We start from the raw sequence: 19,282 nt of genomic DNA, 5'->3' as shown, positions 1-19,282 counted from the left end.
CAACGTGTTTCCACTGTTCCTTAATTTCCTTAGTTCCTTAGTTTCAACAAAATTAATTTGTTCAAAACTGTTCAACTATTGTCTTTCTCTTTGAGTCAATTACTCACCACATGTTATGCACTGCAGTGCTATAGCTAGCTGTAGCTTATACTTTCAGTTTTAGATTAATTCTCTGATCCATGGACAACATGTCAGTTCATGCTGCAAGAACTCTGATAGGTGGGAGGACGTCCTCCGGAAGTTGTCATAATTACTGTATAAGTCTATGGAAGGGGGTGAGATCCATGAGCCTCCTAAGTTTTGTATTGAAGTCAATGTATCCAGAGGAGGATGGAAAATAGCTGTCCTCTGGCTACACCATGGTGCTACCCTACAGAGTGCTGTTAAGGCTACTGTAGACCTTCACAGAGTGATTTCATCAGTTATTTGGTGACGTGAATATCTTTAGTAGAGTTTTATCTAAAAACGATCACTTTTAAATGTTTCACTATTTGTTTTAATTTTTATTCACTGATTAGGATGGTTCTCCCCTTCTGAAGAGCCTCCACTTGAAGGGGTCATGAAACCCTAAACTTTCACTAATCAAATGGCCCCACCGCAAAACACGTTGGTGGGATATCATAACACTCTATTAGGGACATTTCCCTGCACCGGTCTACTGCTCCAGACCTCCAGGGAGGGGGGTGTAAAGATGCTGATCTTTCACTGCATTACAGCGGATAATTAATTGTGTTATTTTCGCTCCCCTGATGAAGGGAAGCAGCGTCAACAAACAACTCTTCACCTGTTATCACCCCTCATATTGCCTGAGTGTAATTGATACCAAGATGTGTCTCACAATCATATACTGTATGTCCAAAACACAAGACATTCATGGCTAATCATTAATATCTCTGATAAAATATTCATATTTTCCACAACACTAGGTTGACCAAGCTTAGGTATTCCCTCTCTGGTATGCTCAATCCCCTTCCTCAGGCTAAGCACACAGGCTGCAGAACTATTCTTAATGCTGTTTATCGGGAAGCGTGCTTTCTCCATGTCCCAGTGGCTTCTTGAGTACCAGACAGTCATCATGGGGGAGGGGAAGGCTCCGGGGCTGAGTTGAAGTTCAAAGGGGGGGGGGGGGGCAAGGATTGGGGTTGGTGGAAAAGTAAGGGAGTGCAGTCTAAAGGATGGAATTAATGTGGTGACAGGAACACGATCTACATGATGTCATGATGCTAGATTGGCAACACATGGCTGAGACATAAAGAAATTGGTGTGGGATTACTCTGAGCCAGCCAGGCAGGCAGTATAAACAGGAATAACAGTGGTGAAACGAAGGGTGTGTAAGGTAAGATGACAGAGTACAGTAAAAACAATTATGAAACATATAGTAAATACAGCACAAGATACTGTATGTCCTTTGAATACATTTACTGTATATAGTTAATAGTCTATGGTAAGGATCCAAACAGACCACATTAATCAGTTAGCCCAATGAAAGAGTTCAGTAGAGGTGTAAGTGAAGTAGACAGGCAATCAGGGTCAGATTGAGCCTCTGAGGTGCAGAGAAGTGATGTGAAGAGGTCACACCTGACATGGCATAACCTCCTCCGACACTTCATCTCGTTCATCTTTCTCCCCTCATCTTATCGGTATGCTTTACTATGCTACTGCTCTACTCTGTTCTTCCACACTACACTCTTAGAAAAAAGAGTTTCAAAAGGGTTTTTCAGCTGTCCCCATAGGAGAACCCTTTTTGGTTCCAGGCAGAACCCTCTGTAGAAAGGGTTATACATGGAACCCAAAAGGGTTCTTCAAAGGGTTCTCCTATGGGGAAAGCCCAATAACCCTTTAAGGTTCTAGATAGCACCTTTCTTTCTAAGAATGATTCTTCTCCCTCCCTCCCTCTTTGAGTCTCTCAAATGTCCTGTTGCCATGTGATTTACAGTGCCTTAAGGTCACTGTTGAAAAGAGACCATGACATATTTTAGATCCCCTCAGATAGACAAACATTACTACATACGGGAAATACATTTCACTGACACTTATGGCAATGTTTTGTCAACAGATGCCGGAGCTGCAATGTCTAGGTCTTCATAACAACTAATTCCATGCATAAAAGACCTACGTATTGCTGGTGTTAATGCTGTCTGAATATAGGCCAACAATGTATAAGTCCTCACACTTGAACCCCTTTTCCCCCATATCAACAGTGTGGGTCTATTACAGACATGGGAAGACTTTGTGGTGTAAAAGAGCACAGATCTGTGCAAATAATAACATGAACCTTTTATAATCTATAAGCTAATTTTAACAGATATGTGCTATTTTCAATAGTGCCAAATCAATGGTTTGTAGATGTTCAGTAGATCAAATATCTATCAACAACATTTTAACTAACTATCACTCGAACCATAGACCTAACTTAACCCTTATCATAATGTCTATAATAATAAAAGTTCCAAACTAACTATTGAGACGAGATAGGCCTCTACCTTGACACTGCCTGGACTCTTCACCATCACAAAAACATGCAGATTCTCACAATCTTTCCTGCCATCCACTTTTCTCTTTACCTCACTCTACCTTCATAATGAATGCAACCTATGTGAATTCAGATGATTTCATCACTTTGTCATGCTTATCGTAACATTTCCCAACAGATATGCCAATAAACTTAATATATTACTACTTGGAACGCTATGGGGGTATAAAGTGAAAAACAACAACGTATCCCAATATCAACAACATACTATCATACGTAGGGAACCAGCCTATGGGAGTAGTAGAGAGTCTGTCTCGGTCGATGACAGGAAGAACACTGACCAATATAGATACACAGAAGTCCAAAGAGGACACTAGCTGTACAACAGTACTGAAGCTTATGATGTGTATGACCTGCTTACCTGGCTTCTTGGCTTCGGGCATAGCTGCGATAGTGTGTCTATCTCTTCCTTCGACTGTGTCTTCCTCACTCCTTGTCTGTTAGTGTCTGCTTTTCCTCCTTCATCCCTTTTTATTCCCTCCTCCCTCTCCACTTCAGTCCCCCTCCCCAGGAAAAGACTGTCAGATGACACCTAGAGGGGATCCAGGAGCTCTGAGGAAAGAAGGAAGGGGTAGAGGGTGAGAAGGAAAGGAAGACAACATAGAGGTGAATGGGGGTTGGATGCAGTAATGAAGAGGACAACCGGGCTGGAAACTGTTAATTGGTTAACACGGTAGGGCAGGAGCCAGCCCATTACCTAATTGATTTACACACCGATTAGCATTGATTGACAGGTTGATTGTCTGACTGTTCTCTATATCACTTTTGACTGTCTAACACAAGACACCTTAGGCAAGTTTCCATTGACCCAGGTTTATCCAACAAAATCAGTGGTGCCCCACCTGTTTAGTGAAGACATTAAAACTATGAAATAACACATATGGAATCATGTCGTAACCAATTTTGTTTTCATCAAATCAAAATATAATTTAGATTCTTCAAAGTAGCCACCTTTTGTGTTGATGACAGCTTTGCACACTCTTGGCATTTTCTCAACCAGCTTCAAGAGGGATGCTTTTCTGCAGCAGAGGTAACTCTGGCTCTTCCTTACCTGTGGCGGTCCTCATAAGAGCCAGTTTCATCATAGCGCTTGATGGTTTTTGCAACTGCACTTGAAGAAACTTTCAAAGTTCTTGAAATGTTGAAATGTTGAAGTGATTTAAACATCAGCTGATGTTCTGAAAGAGCTGCAAAATCTGGACCCCTACAAATCAGCCGGGCTAGACAATCTGGACCCTTTCTTTCTAAAATTATCTGCCGAAATTGTTGCCACCCCTATTACTAGCCTGTTCAACCTCTCTTTCGTGTCGTCTGAGATTCCCAAAGATTGGAAAGCAGCTGCGGTCATCCCCCTCTTCAAAGGGGGGGACACTCTTGACCCAAACTGCTACAGACCTATATCTATCCTACCATGCCTTTCTAAGGTCTTCGAAAGCCAAGTCAACAAACAGATTACCGACCATTTTGAATCTCACCATACCTTCTCTGCTATGCAATCTGGTTTCAGAGCTGGTCATGGGTGCACCTCAGCCACGCTCAAGGTCCTAAACGATATCTTAACCGCCATCGATAAGAAACATTACTGTGCAGCCGTATTCATTGATCTGGCCAAGGCTTTCGACTCTGTCAATCACCACATCCTCATCGGCAGACTCAACAGCCTTGGTTTCTCAAATGATTGCCTCGCCTGGTTCACCAACTACTTCTCTGATAGAGTTCAGTGTGTCAAATCTGAGGGTCTGTTGTCCGGACCTCTGGCAGTCTCTATGGGGGTGCCACAGGGTTCAATTCTTGGACCGACTCTCTTCTCTGTATACATCAATGAGGTCGGTCTTGCTGCTGGTGAGTCTCTGATCCACCTCTACGCAGACGACACCATTCTGTATACTTCCGGCCCTTCTTTGGACACTGTGTTAACAACCCTCCAGGCAAGCTTCAATGCCATACAACTCTCCTTCCGTGGCCTCCAATTGCTCTTAAATACAAGTAAAACTAAATGCATGCTCTTCAACCGATCACTACCTGCACCTACCCGCCTGTCCAACATCACTACTCTGGACGGCTCTGACTTAGAATACGTGGACAACTACAAATACTTAGGTGTCTGGTTAGACTGTAAACTCTCCTTCCAGACCCATATCAAACATCTCCAATCCAAAGTTAAATCTAGAATTGGCTTCCTATTTCGCAACAAAGCATCCTTCACTCATGCTGCCAAACATACCCTTGTAAAACTGACCATCCTACCAATCCTCGACTTTGGCGATGTAATTTACAAAATAGCCTCCAATACCCTACTCAACAAATTGGATGCAGTCTATCACAGTGCAATCCGTTTTGTCACCAAAGCCCCATATACTACCCACCATTGCGACCTGTACGCTCTCGTTGGCTGGCCCTCGCTTCATACTCGTCGCCAAACCCACTGGCTCCATGTCATCTACAAGACCCTGCTAGGTAAAGTCCCCCCTTATCTCAGCTCGCTGGTCACCATAGCATCTCCCACCTGTAGCACACGCTCCAGCAGGTATATCTCTCTGGTCACCCCCAAAACCAATTATTTCTTTGGCCGTCTCTCTTTCCAGTTCTCTGCTGCCAATGACTGGAACGAACTACAAAAATCTCTGAAACTGGAAACACTTATCTCCCTCACTAGCTTTAAGCACCAACTGTCAGAGCAGCTCACAGATTACTGCACCTGTACATAGCCCACCTATAATTTAGCCCTATCAACTACCTCTTTCCCAACTGTATTTAATTTATTTATTTATTTTGCTCCTTTGCACCCCATTATTTTTATTTCTACTTTGCACATTCTTCCATTGCAAAACTACCATTCCAGTGTTTTACTTGCTATATTGTATTTACCTTGCCACCAAGGCCTTTTTTTGCCTTTACCTCCCTTCTCACCTCATTTGCTCACATTGTATATAGACTTGTTTATACTTTATTATTGACTGTATGTTTGTTTTACTCCATGTTAACTCTGTGTTGTTGTATCTGTCGAACTGCTTTGCTTTATCTTGGCCAGGTCGCAATTGTAAATGAGAACTTGTTCTCAACTTGCCTACCTGGTTAAATAAAGGTAAAAAAAAAATAATAAAAAAAAATATATATTCTGGATTGACTGACCTTCATGTCTTAAAGTAATGATGGTCTGTCGCACACCTGTTAATTGAAATACATTCCAGGTGACAACCTCATGAGGCTGGTTGAGAGAATGCTAAGAGTATGCAAAGCTGTCATCAAGGCAAATGAGTGGCTACTTTGAAGAATCTCAAATGTAAAATATATTTTGATTTGTTTAACACTTTTTGGGTTACTACATGATTCCATGATACATGTATTATTTCATAGTTTTCATGTCTTCACTATTATTCTACGAAATAGTAAAATAGTACAAATAAAAAAAAACATTGGAATATTTTGTAACTTATTTTGAACATAATGTTTCTGCCACCGTATCTTACGGCAAAAAAAGAGCTTCTGGATATCAGGACAGCGATCACTCACCTCGGATTAGACTAAGATTTTTTCTTCAACAAGCAGGACACACAGGATGTACTTCAGACACCCGACAAGGCCAAAATCTCTGTCATTGGCAAGAGAAAGAGATGCAGGAACAGAGGATACAGAGCAGGGTGCCTCGTAAGGATCCGTCAACGGCGAGTGGGAAATCTGCCTTTACTGTCAGTATTACTTGCCAACGCACAATCATTGGACAATAAATTAGACGAGGTACGATCACGAATATCCTATCAAGGGAACATCAAAAACTGTAACATCTTATGTTTCACTGAAACGTGGGTGAATGATGACATGGATATTCAGTTTGCGGGACATACGCTGCACCGGCTAGAAAGAACAGCACACGAGACGAGAGGGGGCGGTCTGTGCATATTTGTAAAGAACAGCTGGTGCCCAAAATCTAAGGAAGTCTCTAGATTTTGCTTGCCTGAAGTAGAGTATCTCATGATAAACTGTAGACCACACTATTTGCCAAGAGAGTTTTCATCTATATTTTTTGTGGCTATTTATTTACCACCACAGACGGATGCTGGCACTAAGACCGCACTCAGTCAGCTGTATAAGGAAATAAGCAAACAGGAAACCTCACACCCAGAGGCGGCGCTCCTAGTGGCCGGGGACTTTAATGCAGGGAAACTTAAATCAGTTTTACCTAATTTCTATCAGCATGTTAAATGCGCAACCAGAGGGAAACAATTCTAGATCACCTGTTCTCCACACACAGAGATGCATACAAAGCTCTCCCTTGCCCTCCATTTGGCAAATCTGACCACAATTCTATCCTCCTGAATCCTGTGTATAAGCAAAAATGTAAGCAGGAAGCACCAGTGACTTGGTCAATAAAAAAGCGGCCAGATGAAGCAGATGCTAAACTACAGGACTGTTTTGCTAGCACAGACTGGAATATGTTCCGGGATTCTTTTGATGGCATTGAGGAGTACACCACATCAGTCACTGCCTTTATCAATAAGTGGATCAAGGACGTTATCTCCACAGTGACTATACGCACATACCCCAACCAGAAGCCATTGATTACAGGCAACATTCGCACTGAGCTAAAGGGTAGAGCTGCCGCTTTCAAGGTTCGGGACTCTAACCAGGAAAGCTGATAAGAAATCATGCTATGCCTTCCGACAAACCATCAAACAGGCAAAGCGCCAATACAGGACTAAGATCGAATCGTACAACACTGGCTCCGACGCTTGTCTTATGTGGCAGGGCCTGCAAACTAATACAGACTACAAAGGGAAGCACAGCCGCGAGCTGCCAAGTTACACGAGCCTACCAGATGAGCTAAATCACTTCTATGCTCGCTTCAAGGCAAGCAACACTGAGGCATGCATGACAGCATCAGCTGTTCCGGACGACTGTGGGATCACGCTCTCCGTTGCCGACGTGAGTAAGACCTTTAAACAGGTCAGCATTCACAAGGCCGTGGGGCCAGACGGATTACCAGGACGTGTGCTCCTGGCATTTGCTAACCAACTAGCATGTCTCTTCACTGACATTTTCAACATGTCCCTAACTGAGTCTGTAATACCAACATGTTTCAAGCAGACCACCATAGTACCTGTGCCCAAGAACACTAAGGTAACCTGCCTAAATGACCACAGACCCGTAGCACTCACATCCGTAGCCATGAAGTGCTTTGAAAGGCTGGCATTGGCTCATATTATCACCATTATCTCAGAAACCCTAGACACACACAAATTTGCATACCGCCCAAACAGATCCACACTCCACACTGCCCTTTCCCACCTGGACTACAGCTCAGCGTTCAACACCATAGTGCCCTCAAAGCTCATCACTAAGCTAAGGATTCTGGGACTAAACACCTCCCTCTGCAACTGGATCCTGGACTTCCTGACGGGCCGCCCCCAGGTGGTGAGGGTAGGTAGCAACACATCCGCCACGCTGATCCTGAACACTGGAGTCCCTCAAGGGTGTGTGCTCAGTCCCCTTCTGTACTCCCTGTTCACCCACGACTGTGTGGCCAGGCACGACTCAAACACCATCATTAAGTTTGCAGACGACACAACAGTGGTAGGCCTGATCACCGACAACGACGAGACAGCCTAAAGGGAGGAGGTCAGAGACCTGGCTGAGTGGTGCCAGAATAACAACGTACAGTGCCTTGCAAAAGTATTCATCCCTCTTAGCATTTTTTTCTATTTTGTTGAATTACAACCTGTAATTTAAATGGATTTTTATTTGGATTTCATGGAATGGACCTGAACTGCTACTATAGATCTGACCCGAGTGGACTGAATGATCCATAGTAGAGGTTGACACTTGATTCTTTTAACACTAAAATTCTAATTTGAGATACAAGTTAAGGACCATACACCAACTGGTGCACCCACTCTGATCTTCCAAGGTTCTTAACTTCTCAGTAGGGGCTCATAAGATATTAATGGGTGATTCCTCACAAACTACAACAAAAGAAGGCGATTTCAGAGATTTCCACAAAATGTAATCCATAGAAGGGTATTTGGAAGGATTGTTGACACCAATTGTTGCTTTGTAGCAGCTACAGATTAAACAATATGGAGTCTTAAAGGAGGCCTGGGTAAGGCCAAAATGTCAAAAATATTCCAAATTCAATTAATTATTTCTCAATTATGCTTTAAGATAAAAATGTCAAATATATGTCAACAATCCTTACTCTGTGGATTAAATTACATGAAAATCTTATTTCGCTCTAGTTTCGTGATGCATCCAGATTATTCTTTTTGAAGGTCATTCTACAGTTTCGCATGAGGGGACATGCTGTGTACATGGTGCTGATTGTCCTAAGAATAGTATGGAGGGGTGTACAGAGAGGCAGTACCATTGTCTGAGAGTGGTGACAGAGAGTAATGGGCAGCCCCAACGAGAGGGAATGGATTCAAAGCAAGAATTTGAGAGAATCACATTGCAGGGGAGTTGCCATGTCCCATAAGGAACGCTCACACATTCAGACAGAAACAGGAATCCTGGGAAGGTAGGTAAAATATACAGGTTTCAAGTGAAACAGGATGGTACATGACTACACTCCTGGGCCTTTTGCTTGTATTGAATGTGTGACAATGTGAGTATCTGTGTAGCCGATTTACTATTATGCTCGCACTCACTCTCTATGTCACAGCAAATAATATATTTGAAGTCCATAATATACATAATTACTCTCATGGATAACCCTAGGCCTATAAATTATTTAGTAAAAGAAGGGTAATATATTAAGACAGTGAAATTAAAACGCAAAGAATGGGAGCTCAACACATTCATGTTTTGAACAAGACTAATCACGTGTTCTTCAATAAGTCACAAGAACACTTCGTTTTTTATATTCGTTTTGATGTTCTGCTTTTAGCGTCTGTGTGTTTTATTGTTTTATCAAATTTCCCCTTTGGGAGATTAATAAAGTACTATCTTATTCGACTTTTTTAAACAAAATAAAAAATGTATTCAAATACACGCTAACCACATGTTTACAAAAATGCTTGCATCCTACATTGAGGAACTGTAACGTATTTGTTTTTTAATGACCTGACTACATCATAGAGGAACAATTGTCCAGACAGAGGACTGAGTTTACGAGTTATTAACCTAACTTCACACAAGTAACTGTTTGGCCGTAGCCCACGCCAAATAAATGAAGGACAATCTATAAAACAACCGTGACCTTCTCTTGTGAAGGCCAGGCGTAAGAGATAGAACAATGGCTAAACCTTGTCTTAACTTCCAATGCTCCATCCCCCTGCCCAACCCCCCTCCACGCCACTCCGCCAACCACCAGGAAGCCCGGCATCAGAACATTACAGGCATTCCCTTGATTGGCATATAGCAGGTTGATTGGCATGTTGGACCCCGCGAACACTGGGTACTGGTAAGTTCAACACAACCAGCTAATAGCCTAACATGTCTGTGCGTGTCGCTACAATACATCATTTCTGACATTTAGGCCTAAGCATTATTGAATTGTGAGGGTTGGCGTTTCACACCTGAGTCACCAAAGAGTTGGCCTTCCTTTCGTTTTTCAATCTTCTGTTTTAGACATTTCAACAGTCCTGCATGAAGTTTGCTATCAACGCTACTCTATAGCCACCTGCAGTTTACTATAGGTCGGTGCTCGTTCTCCAGTGTACTACGTCATCGCGTAACATTGTAGTTACATGTTTACTTTGACGCACGGTCCGACAAAATGGCTTCAGTTCCACGGTCGTTTTTGTTACTGTCAATTATTCCCACAATACTTATATTGTGTGCTGATTTTGCGTGTTGCAACACTGGCAGAAAGGTATGTCAAACCACTTTTTTTTTTCTTTGCCAATATCTAATTCCATTAACTTAGACAACTAGTGTGCTTGCTGTTAGCTCTTGCTAACCGTCCGACCTTAGCTAACTAGCCAAATGAGTTAATGAAGACAACACATGAATGCAAAACAGCTGTTCAATATGCATCAAATACAGCGTTACGTACTGTGCAGATAATTTTTTCACCAACGTCTATCACGTCTATGGCTAAGTAGGCAGCAAAATTAGCGTTAGAGTAACGCTAGCTAGATTGATATTGTGTTGTTTAGCAAGCCGTAGTTAGTTAGTTAGCTAGCTAACGTTATCTAGGTAGGTGGTTTTGACAGCCTTGGTGGTGGTGCTCAATTTCTGTCACGCCATGGTAGTCATTTGTAATATTGTACGGATGTGTTCAACACATACGCACTGTAAATCAAGCCAAGAAGAATTCGGATCAAAACCACAATGTTTGAATGGCAGGACCAATTTGTGGAAATGTCATCTTACATCTGAACTGCTCATTGTAAAGTGTTCCCAGGGTATATATCTATATTACAGCATCCAATGGGGCCCTATCTAACGTTAGCCTACTGCACTTTTTGCTCCTTCTTGCTGCAGCACTTCTATTGAAAAATGTTCTACCCCCAACTTTCAAAAGCCAATCAAATTAGTTCTGCAGGCCATAGTGCAGATCTGCCCTGGGAACTGCCAATGCAGTAAGTAAAACTACTAGCCAGAATATATTCCGATCCTACGCTTGTTTACATCTGCATTGGGGTCGGATAGTTTCGATTCTTGCTTAGGTTAATACACCACGGGGGATGAGAAAATGCGTTACACTTCAAAATGTCCCATTATCCCAACTGTTACACCGAGAAGAATGAAGGACTGCTAATCAAAGTAAACCATCATATTGGTGTTGAGAACAATGCGGCTGAGGCAGCAGCTAGTTAGAGGAGATAACAGCCCTTGCCTTAATTGTCTTAGAAAAATGATGAGCGGAAACGCCAAATTAATTAAGTCTATAATCAATAGCCTCACTGTTAAATATAAGACAGATCCTGCTTCTGTTGCCTATTTGAGTGTTTAGTTGATATCCTACTGATTCTGTGAGCACCAACAATTTCACAAATTCTGCTGTTTTTAATCTTTGCTATGCTGTAATAAAGGCTTTACACTTTAAAAAAAAAATTAGACCAGCCTCTCTGGCATTATTTATAATTTAGTGTTTGCACTGTTCCAAATTGACCGAAAAAATATATTTATGATAATAATAACCCTTTTTCCTTGATCTCCTTCATATTGTTATTATTACTATTATTATTATGATCATCCTTATAATAATAAGTCATGTCATTATCATGAGTAGGCATAGTATAGCAACCTCGTATAACCACCATCAAGCATTAGGCCAAAGAGTGCATCCTGTTTAGTCTTAATACCAAAACTTACTCAGGCCTATATTTCAATACTTATATAGGCTACTGCATCACTCAATCATTTATCCGTTCATGTCATCACACAGCAATGGAATCAAGCATTTTAAAATAACAAGCAATGATTTAATTAATAATTAGCGTAAACAATACATTGTTCGAAACGGTCAGGAAAATTCTATTGTAGTCTAATGGCACCTGTTTGGCACACACAGGACTAATATGCATGCAGCGCTTGCTCCATACCATCTTTTTCTTGATCTCCAGTATTTTCCACAACTAGCAAAATTTATTCCACCCATCTGGCTTCCCCTTTACCTCCTGCGCAACCAGTAAAGGGGAACGTTTACTGTTTTATTTGTCATGTCCTCTGCATTCATTTTGCTGTCACATGTGTTAAGGTGTACAGAGTTTGTTATAACCAATTTATTGATGTGATTATGATATGCTATAGGTCAGTCCCTATTTGTCACATGATTGCGAAGCATACATATGTCACATAAAGAGAGCACAGGTTGAGGGAATAGGGATAGTTTTTCCTAAACAAATGAGGAATTTCGGTAACAGAACTTTTCAGTCAGAAATGGCTGTAATTATGTTGCAGCTTCAGCAACACAGACAGTGCTATACACACGGATGTTCTGTGGTGGTCTCTGCAGCAGGAAGGAGAGAGAGACAACACTATACACACTGATGTTCTGTGGTGGTCTCTGCAGCAGGGAGGAGAGAGAGACAACCCTATACACACTGATGTTCTGTGGTGATCTCTGCAGCAGGAAGGAGAGAGAGACAACACTATACACACTGATGTTCTGTGGTGGTCTCTGCAGCAGGGAGGAGAGAGAGACAACCCTATACACACTGATGTTCTGTGGTGGTCTCTGCAGCAGGGAGGAGAGAGAGACAACACTATACACACTGATGTTCTGTGGTGGTCTCTGCAGCAGGGAGGAGAGAGAGACAACACTATACACACTGATGTTCTGTGGTGGTCTCTGCAGCAGGAAGGAGAGAGAGACAACGGGTGCTAGTCACACAGTCATTCGCTGTCTCTTTTTTTTGTAACACAGAGCAGCAAATCTGAGCCAGGCAGCACAATCAAATCAATTGCGGTCGGACTCCCTCTAGTCATTTGTGTCTTAACTATTTCATCAAACAGTTCGCTTAAAGCATCAGACAGGCTCTGTGCATATATTTGAAACACATAGGATGTGTCAATCGATTGGTCGAAAGAACAGACAACTCTTGGTCAACCAATATTTTCTTTTAGTCGGGGGGGACAACAAAGGAGCTGATTGGCTGACAGACACTGCCATTAAAAAATAAATTCTCGGTCTAACATTTGGGATAATTGGACAATTCCTAGTACAACACAATTCTGTGGATTGAGGTACGTTTTCCAAGCCATATCTCGCTCCAGCTCCGCAGTGTCTTAATCTAAACAGGAAGTTTGTCCAACCACAGTGTACCTGTAAGCAAGAGTCGGAATCTATTCTTTCTAGTAAAACTGCATATATTTCCTTCTCCACAGACTGGTGATGGGCTGGACACAGACTTCAGTGGATTCTCTGTCCCTCTTGAGCATTCCTTTGAAGTTGGTGAGTATGTATTGTCTAACTGATATGTTATTCTTCAAGGTTCCATTTACCAAATGAAGGAGACATCAAGGTCACGATTTTGGTGATCATCGTGTGTTGTTATACCATTTCTTTCTTTCAGATGATGTGTCTCGGTTCCGTATGCGTGGAGCTCTGCAGTTAAGGGGTGGGAGGGAGACCAGTGTGTCCCTCTCCCAGAGCCAGCTATCAGAGGAGGACAGGAACACTCTGAAGGTGGGAGAGGAAGATAGAGGCAGATGTGGTTTGGAGTTTACTGTCAGCAGTCAGGATTTTGTTCTGAATCTGTATCCCTCCTGTCCCCCTGACACAGGAAGTGGCTGCTGTGGATGGTCTGTACAAAATCCGAGTGCCCAGAGTGTCTTTGACAGACAGGCAGACAGAGCGCCAGATGGATGGCTACCTGACGGCGTTCGTCAGAGCGGTATGTGTGTCTCACTCTCATAGCAAGCTGAAATTAAAAAGACAACACACCTCATTGGCATTTTCTTTTGTAAACATATCTGTTTCTTCTCTGTCTCCCTCAGTGCTCTTTAGTTGAGTCCCACCTCAGCGATGTCATCACCCTCCACACTGATGTCTCAGGCTACCTCATCGGCGTTTCCATAGTGACCATTCCAGGCGCGTGTCGGGGGACAGAGGTGGAGGACGAAGTTGATCTGGAGGCCTTTAACACTACGCTGACCATCATAGTGCCTACCAATGCACCCCAGTGAGTCATAGTCCTTATTGATGTTCTGGTCACAGAAATATGGTTCTGGCTCTATCAAATCTTAATTTGATTTGATTTTCTAACTCTTTTGGGTCAAATTCAACCTTTCTCTGTCTAACAATATCCTTCATCATCCTCTCCCCCAGGCCGGAGACGGCTCTGTTTATTGAGCGCATGGACATAGAACATGAAAAGAGAGGCAAGCCACAGGAGCAGAAATCCTTCTTTGCCAAATATGTAAGTGTGCATAGACATCTGTGGTTTGTGTCCTGTACTGTGGGTTTTTCAAGTCTTTTAAACTCTGCTCTGCTGTTCAGTCTTGAGCTGCTCTGTTCCATTATTTATATATATATATATACACACACACACACACACACTAAGTGTACGAAATATTAGGAACACCTGCTCTTTCCATGACAGACTGACCAGGCGAATCCAGGTGAAAGCTTTGATCCCTTATTGTCACTTGTTAAATCCACTTCAATCAGTGTAGATGAAGGGAGGAGACAGGTTAAAGAAGGATTTTTAAGCCTTGAGACAATTGAGACATGGATTGTGTATGTGTGCCGTTCAGGGGTATATGGGCAAGACAAAAGATTTAAGTGCCTTTGAACATGGTATGTAGGTGCCAGGCGCACCGGTTTGTGTCAAGAAATGCAACGCTGCTGGATTTGTCCGCTCTCAACACTTTCCCGTGTGTATCAAGAATGGTCCACCACCCAAAGGACATCAACGCTTTCAACACCTTGTAGATAGGGCTGTGGCGGTAATGACATTTCATAAGCCGGTGATTGTCAAGCAAATAACTGCCGATCTCACGGTAATTTACCGGTAATTAACATAAACAAATTTAGCATCTCCTGTCTTCCACACACAGCCTACAAGCAACTGATGGAGATCTTTGGAACATCTACATTTTAAAATGTAATAAATCCATGTAATATAGCCTACACCTTCACAATAAATCCATTATTTATTTTAGACAGGTCTAAAGAAACATGACATGAAGAAAATGTGGTCTATTTCAGAACAGGGCAGCATACTCTGAGTGTTAGGCCCTGATCTGGCTATGCCATACGGCTGTGGGCTGCACTAGTTCATTCAGCAGACAAGATTTGCTAGAATTCCGTGGCATTATTTGATATTATTTTATAATATGAAGAATACAATTGGTTGAATAAAATAGAAAGGATATTTTGATTTGAGGGAGTGCGCACATGCTATTCTATGTTGAGCAATTAACAAAGAAACAGGTACTTCTTAATTTAGAGATATTTGTGTAACTTTAGTTGTGATACAAATGTTGGGCTATATGTTTGGATTTTTAATACATTCTAAGGCTGCATGATGCGACTAATGATGATTTGAAAAAGGTTGCATGAAAGGCATGAGCTCTGCTTTGTTTCTTGCGTAGATTGTACACTTCAGTCTCTCATTCACAATTTGACAAGCACTTGATAATGCCTCGAATTTCCTGGTGGCATCCCCTTTGTGTGGACGTATTGCTCCTTAAAAAATCCATGCCATTGCCACCAGTGGTCGTTGTGCCCTTGGGCTGAATATAATAATTATAATTCCCTTCTCCCGGCTGCATGATCCAAAGCACCTCTCACTCAAATGGCTCTCCGTCACGTGATCATGTCTTTCTCACAGGCTACAAGTGAAGACAGACACTTTGGGGACGACACTGCGCACGTCCTTATCCAATTCCGAGGCGCATATTGAAGATATTAGAAGTGTCCACATTTACTTTACGACAGTCAACAAGATGAGAAGGCCTAACGAATAGCAAAAGCACTAGACTGTCAATCCCCCATAGTACAAAAATGGACCTATTCTGTGCGAGAAATAAATATTCCCAAAATAGTCTGGGACAGTTGTGGGATGGGATAGATCTCAAATGAATACCACCACTAGCATCAAAAAAACATTTTTTAAGCAATGAAGCTGACACAACAGATCAGAACATTTAGTTTAAAATGTTGCTAAACTATTAGGCATTTCTTAACATTATAATTGCAGCAATGCGCACATGGCAGTAGGCTAAAAGTGCAGCTGTCCATTAGTGGGAAAATATCATTCTCAAAGGTGACCGCAAATGCAATTATGCATGTAATGCTTTTATTTATATATTTATAAGGTGTATTTTTATGGTGAAAATTGTCTTCCCCCAAACTTGACTCACATGCTGCGTATGTATGCCAGTTAGGCTCTGAACCCGTTGTAAAGCTGATTTAATATGCATCATTTTCAGAAGTTATGTGGCCACTTTTGATATGGTTTGTATCACAACTAGGCTACATGAGGTGTGCGACTATGATTTGAAAAAGTCGCAAAAAAAGGCATGCGCTGTTTCTTTCCTTACTGCACAAGCTGGGCATCATTCACAAGTGATAACACATCATTCACAAGTGATAGGCTAATATTGTCACCCATCAGACTTCTTGATTTATTCTTGTCTTTACATAACTAAATTTCACACACATTATTTAGTATTTGATTTAGAATATACCATTATCCACGTGTCGGAACGGGCAGGGGGAAAAAATACATGTCATCTATGCACTTAAATAGCGAATAGAGGACGATTTTCACGTGGTTCATTTTCCTGTTGATTTTCGATTACATTTGCATTGATGTCAAAGTGATTAGAGGGACAGTAGAGAGCTGAGTACCAGGCAGTTAGCAAGTTTTGTAGGCTGCTAATGATCAGCAGCAGAATCAGAGCTTGGAGAAGCCTAATTACCGTGACTAAACGGTCACGTGGAATTTGACTGTAATCATGACTCGTGATCGCTGGTGTGGCAGTAATGCGATCACTGTAACAGCCCTACTTGTAGAGTCCATGTCCCGATGAATTGAGGCTGTTCTGAGGGCAAAGAGGGGGGTGCAACTGAATATTAGGAAGGTGTTCCTAAGTTCGGTATACTCAGTGTATATGTGCATGTTGTTAGGTGTCTTTGTTTTGTCTAACCCTAGCCAATCCGGATATGTCCTGTCCTGAGGGGTATGCTATGATTTGAAGCTACTCTGGGTTTTCTAACTAGCTAGCTTCAGTTAGCTTCACATTCCAGCTCAGGCTTTATCCGTACTACGACGGTTGATATTGGTTGCCCGCCTGCCGCTAACTCTACGTATTTTAACACACAAAGTCGTCTTCCTCAAATGAAGGGGATGGTGACGCAATCTTTGCGAGAGGGAGGGAGTCTGATTGCGTTGGTCCTCGACTCGCAGCTCAGACACTTCATTCAGGATAAATGGGAGTTAGCCCTGAGTTAACCCGAATGGCAGCAGGGTAGTATCCCGAGTTTAACTCCGTTGAGCAAAGTTACCTCACTAACTGCTCAAACCGCATTCACAGTATAGGGCTCTGTGCTGTGTTGTTTTATGTGCTGTGCTTCCATTGCTGTGTTTGATTTAATCAGTGCTGTTGTCTGAGTTTGTGTTGCTGATTGTGACTGTGTCATTTGTTGACTCAGTGCTGTGCTGTGCCGTTTGTTGACTTAGTGCTATGCTGTGCTGTGTTCCAGTGGTATTTGATTCTGGGAGGTGCAATCTTCCTCATGGCCAGCAGTTCGGCACAACCCTCAGCAGGGGGAGCCGAAGAGCAGCAGAGCTGATTCCCACTCAAGTACTGTTCTCACTTTGGCTCATTCAGCAACTCACTCTGGGCTGTCAGCCTATGTCTGTGCCGCGCTCCGTGTCTCTTCTGCTTCTGGCAAGCTTATGTATATATGTGTTATACTGTTCACTGATTTGATTAACGCTAACATTTTTCACTAATCATTTTTCCTGTTTGTCCCTCCTCTCCTGTCCTTGTCATTCAAGGTCAATGCTAATGATCCAGTGCTAATGATCAGGTTTTTTTGTGTCACTGCAGACCTTTAATTAATCCAGGTGTGTCCCATTGATTAGTAATAAGCTGAAGCACTCTGGTAAAATGATTGGACAACATACACACCTTCGTTGCTAAAGTGGATTAGATTATCACAGTTTAAGTAGCCAAAGTCACCAGTCATTTTGTGCCTCCTTTTACACACTTGTCATTGGCATTGACCCTGAGATGTCTCACTTCACTGTTCACCTCACTCTCTCAGACACTCTTTGTCCTTCTCTCGTTTGCTGAGTGAGGTGAACATTGAACGGGATGAAACTGTGGGACTGTTGTGCAGGAGAAGCATCACTAATCACAGCTTGTAGTCTTACCCTGAGTTAGATTAACATCTTGTATTATTTGATAATAACATGAACTTCTGCCTCCCTCTCTCCAGTGGATGTACATTGTTCCCCTCGTTCTCTTCCTGATGATGTCAGGAGCTCAGGATCAGTCCGGGGGTGGAGCAGCTAATGGAGGAGGCCGATGATCGCCATGCCAACATGATTTATGTGGAGCAGTTTCTTCTACTTGTCAATAATTCTGTAGAGAAATGCACACCATTCAATACACTGTTACACATAAACTAATATGGACAGATGAGCTAACCTTGAGAACGTATGTCATGAACTTCATTTTTAATATTGAACTGATGGGGAAAAATAAAATATTTATTACTACCTGATAACTGTGTCTGTCTGACTATGGTATTGATGGTATGATGCCGCTGGGAACATATTCAAGAGTGGGGTGGGTGGGGGACGCTGAGTAAAGAGGGAAATGGGAGTTGTTTTCAGTCTTCTCTACTCCACTAGATGTCCTCTTTCTCTGCCCATCCAGAACGATGCCTTATTGAAGGTTCGTTCAACGTTAACGCAATTCAATGGAGGATGACAAAGGGAAATTGTCACTTTCGTGTCCATGGTGACATGTTCAATCTTTGCAGCATTTTGTTTGTGGTAATTCTTAAAAGTACTTTCTGTAATAGCTGTAGACAGTGTAATAAGGTGTGTTTTATTATGTGTTTAGCTATTGCAGTGTCAGAGAACTGTCATTCAGATCACATACCCTGTCCTGCAATTAATCTCTATTTTATTGCACAGCTTGACTGGCGGGAACATAAAACCACATCAAAGCAGTCATGCTTCACAGTCCAATAATACAGTGTTGCCAGGACACTATTGAGTCACTGGTTAAGTCCAACCCCTCTCCTCAGATTTCTTCTCTGATCTGTTACTCTGTCCCTCCTTGTGAAAATCCTTCTGCTGTCCATCTTCTATTCAATTCTCTGCCTGGCTCTCTGGTACT

At 42.2% G+C, this 19,282-nt stretch overlaps 2 protein-coding genes across 3 annotated transcripts in view; one reads left to right on the top strand and one right to left on the bottom strand.

Moving 5' to 3' along the window:
- The window catches only part of mybpc2a (myosin binding protein Ca), a 58,882-nt gene extending 48,693 nt beyond the window's left edge, over positions 1–10,189 (bottom strand). The window contains exons 1-2 of the mRNA XM_036938711.2: positions 10,045–10,189; positions 2,895–3,085 (exon numbers count right to left, since the gene is read on the bottom strand). Of these exons, the coding sequence (XP_036794606.1) occupies positions 2,895–2,916 (22 nt within the window). The 5' untranslated portion in view covers positions 2,917–3,085; positions 10,045–10,189. The remainder of the gene's footprint in view (positions 1–2,894; positions 3,086–10,044) is intronic.
- LOC110538610 (ER membrane protein complex subunit 10) lies at positions 9,921–18,659 on the top strand. Of its 2 annotated transcripts, XM_021625535.3 has the most exons (8): positions 9,921–10,340; positions 13,304–13,370; positions 13,492–13,604; positions 13,702–13,812; positions 13,916–14,100; positions 14,247–14,337; positions 17,631–17,731; positions 18,372–18,659. In XM_021625535.3, exons 1-7 carry the CDS (start codon positions 10,245–10,247, stop codon positions 17,718–17,720), a joined length of 753 nt encoding a protein of 250 aa, XP_021481210.1. In that variant the 5' UTR covers positions 9,921–10,244; the 3' UTR covers positions 17,721–17,731; positions 18,372–18,659. The 2 variants fall into 2 exon arrangements, with proteins under 2 accessions (XP_021481210.1, XP_021481209.1); XM_021625534.3 differs by lacking the exon at positions 17,631–17,731 and having other exon boundaries at positions 9,922–10,340.
- The last annotated feature ends 623 nt before the right edge of the window (positions 18,660–19,282 follow it).

The sequence above is a fragment of the Oncorhynchus mykiss genome, chromosome 12 (genome assembly GCF_057628025.1).
Source record: "Oncorhynchus mykiss isolate SJ-2025 chromosome 12, ASM5762802v1, whole genome shotgun sequence".
In the NCBI taxonomy this organism is placed as follows: Eukaryota; Metazoa; Chordata; class Actinopteri; order Salmoniformes; family Salmonidae; genus Oncorhynchus; species Oncorhynchus mykiss.
Note: the sequence above shows the minus strand (reverse complement) of the source record. Positions and strands in the feature narration are given on the sequence as shown.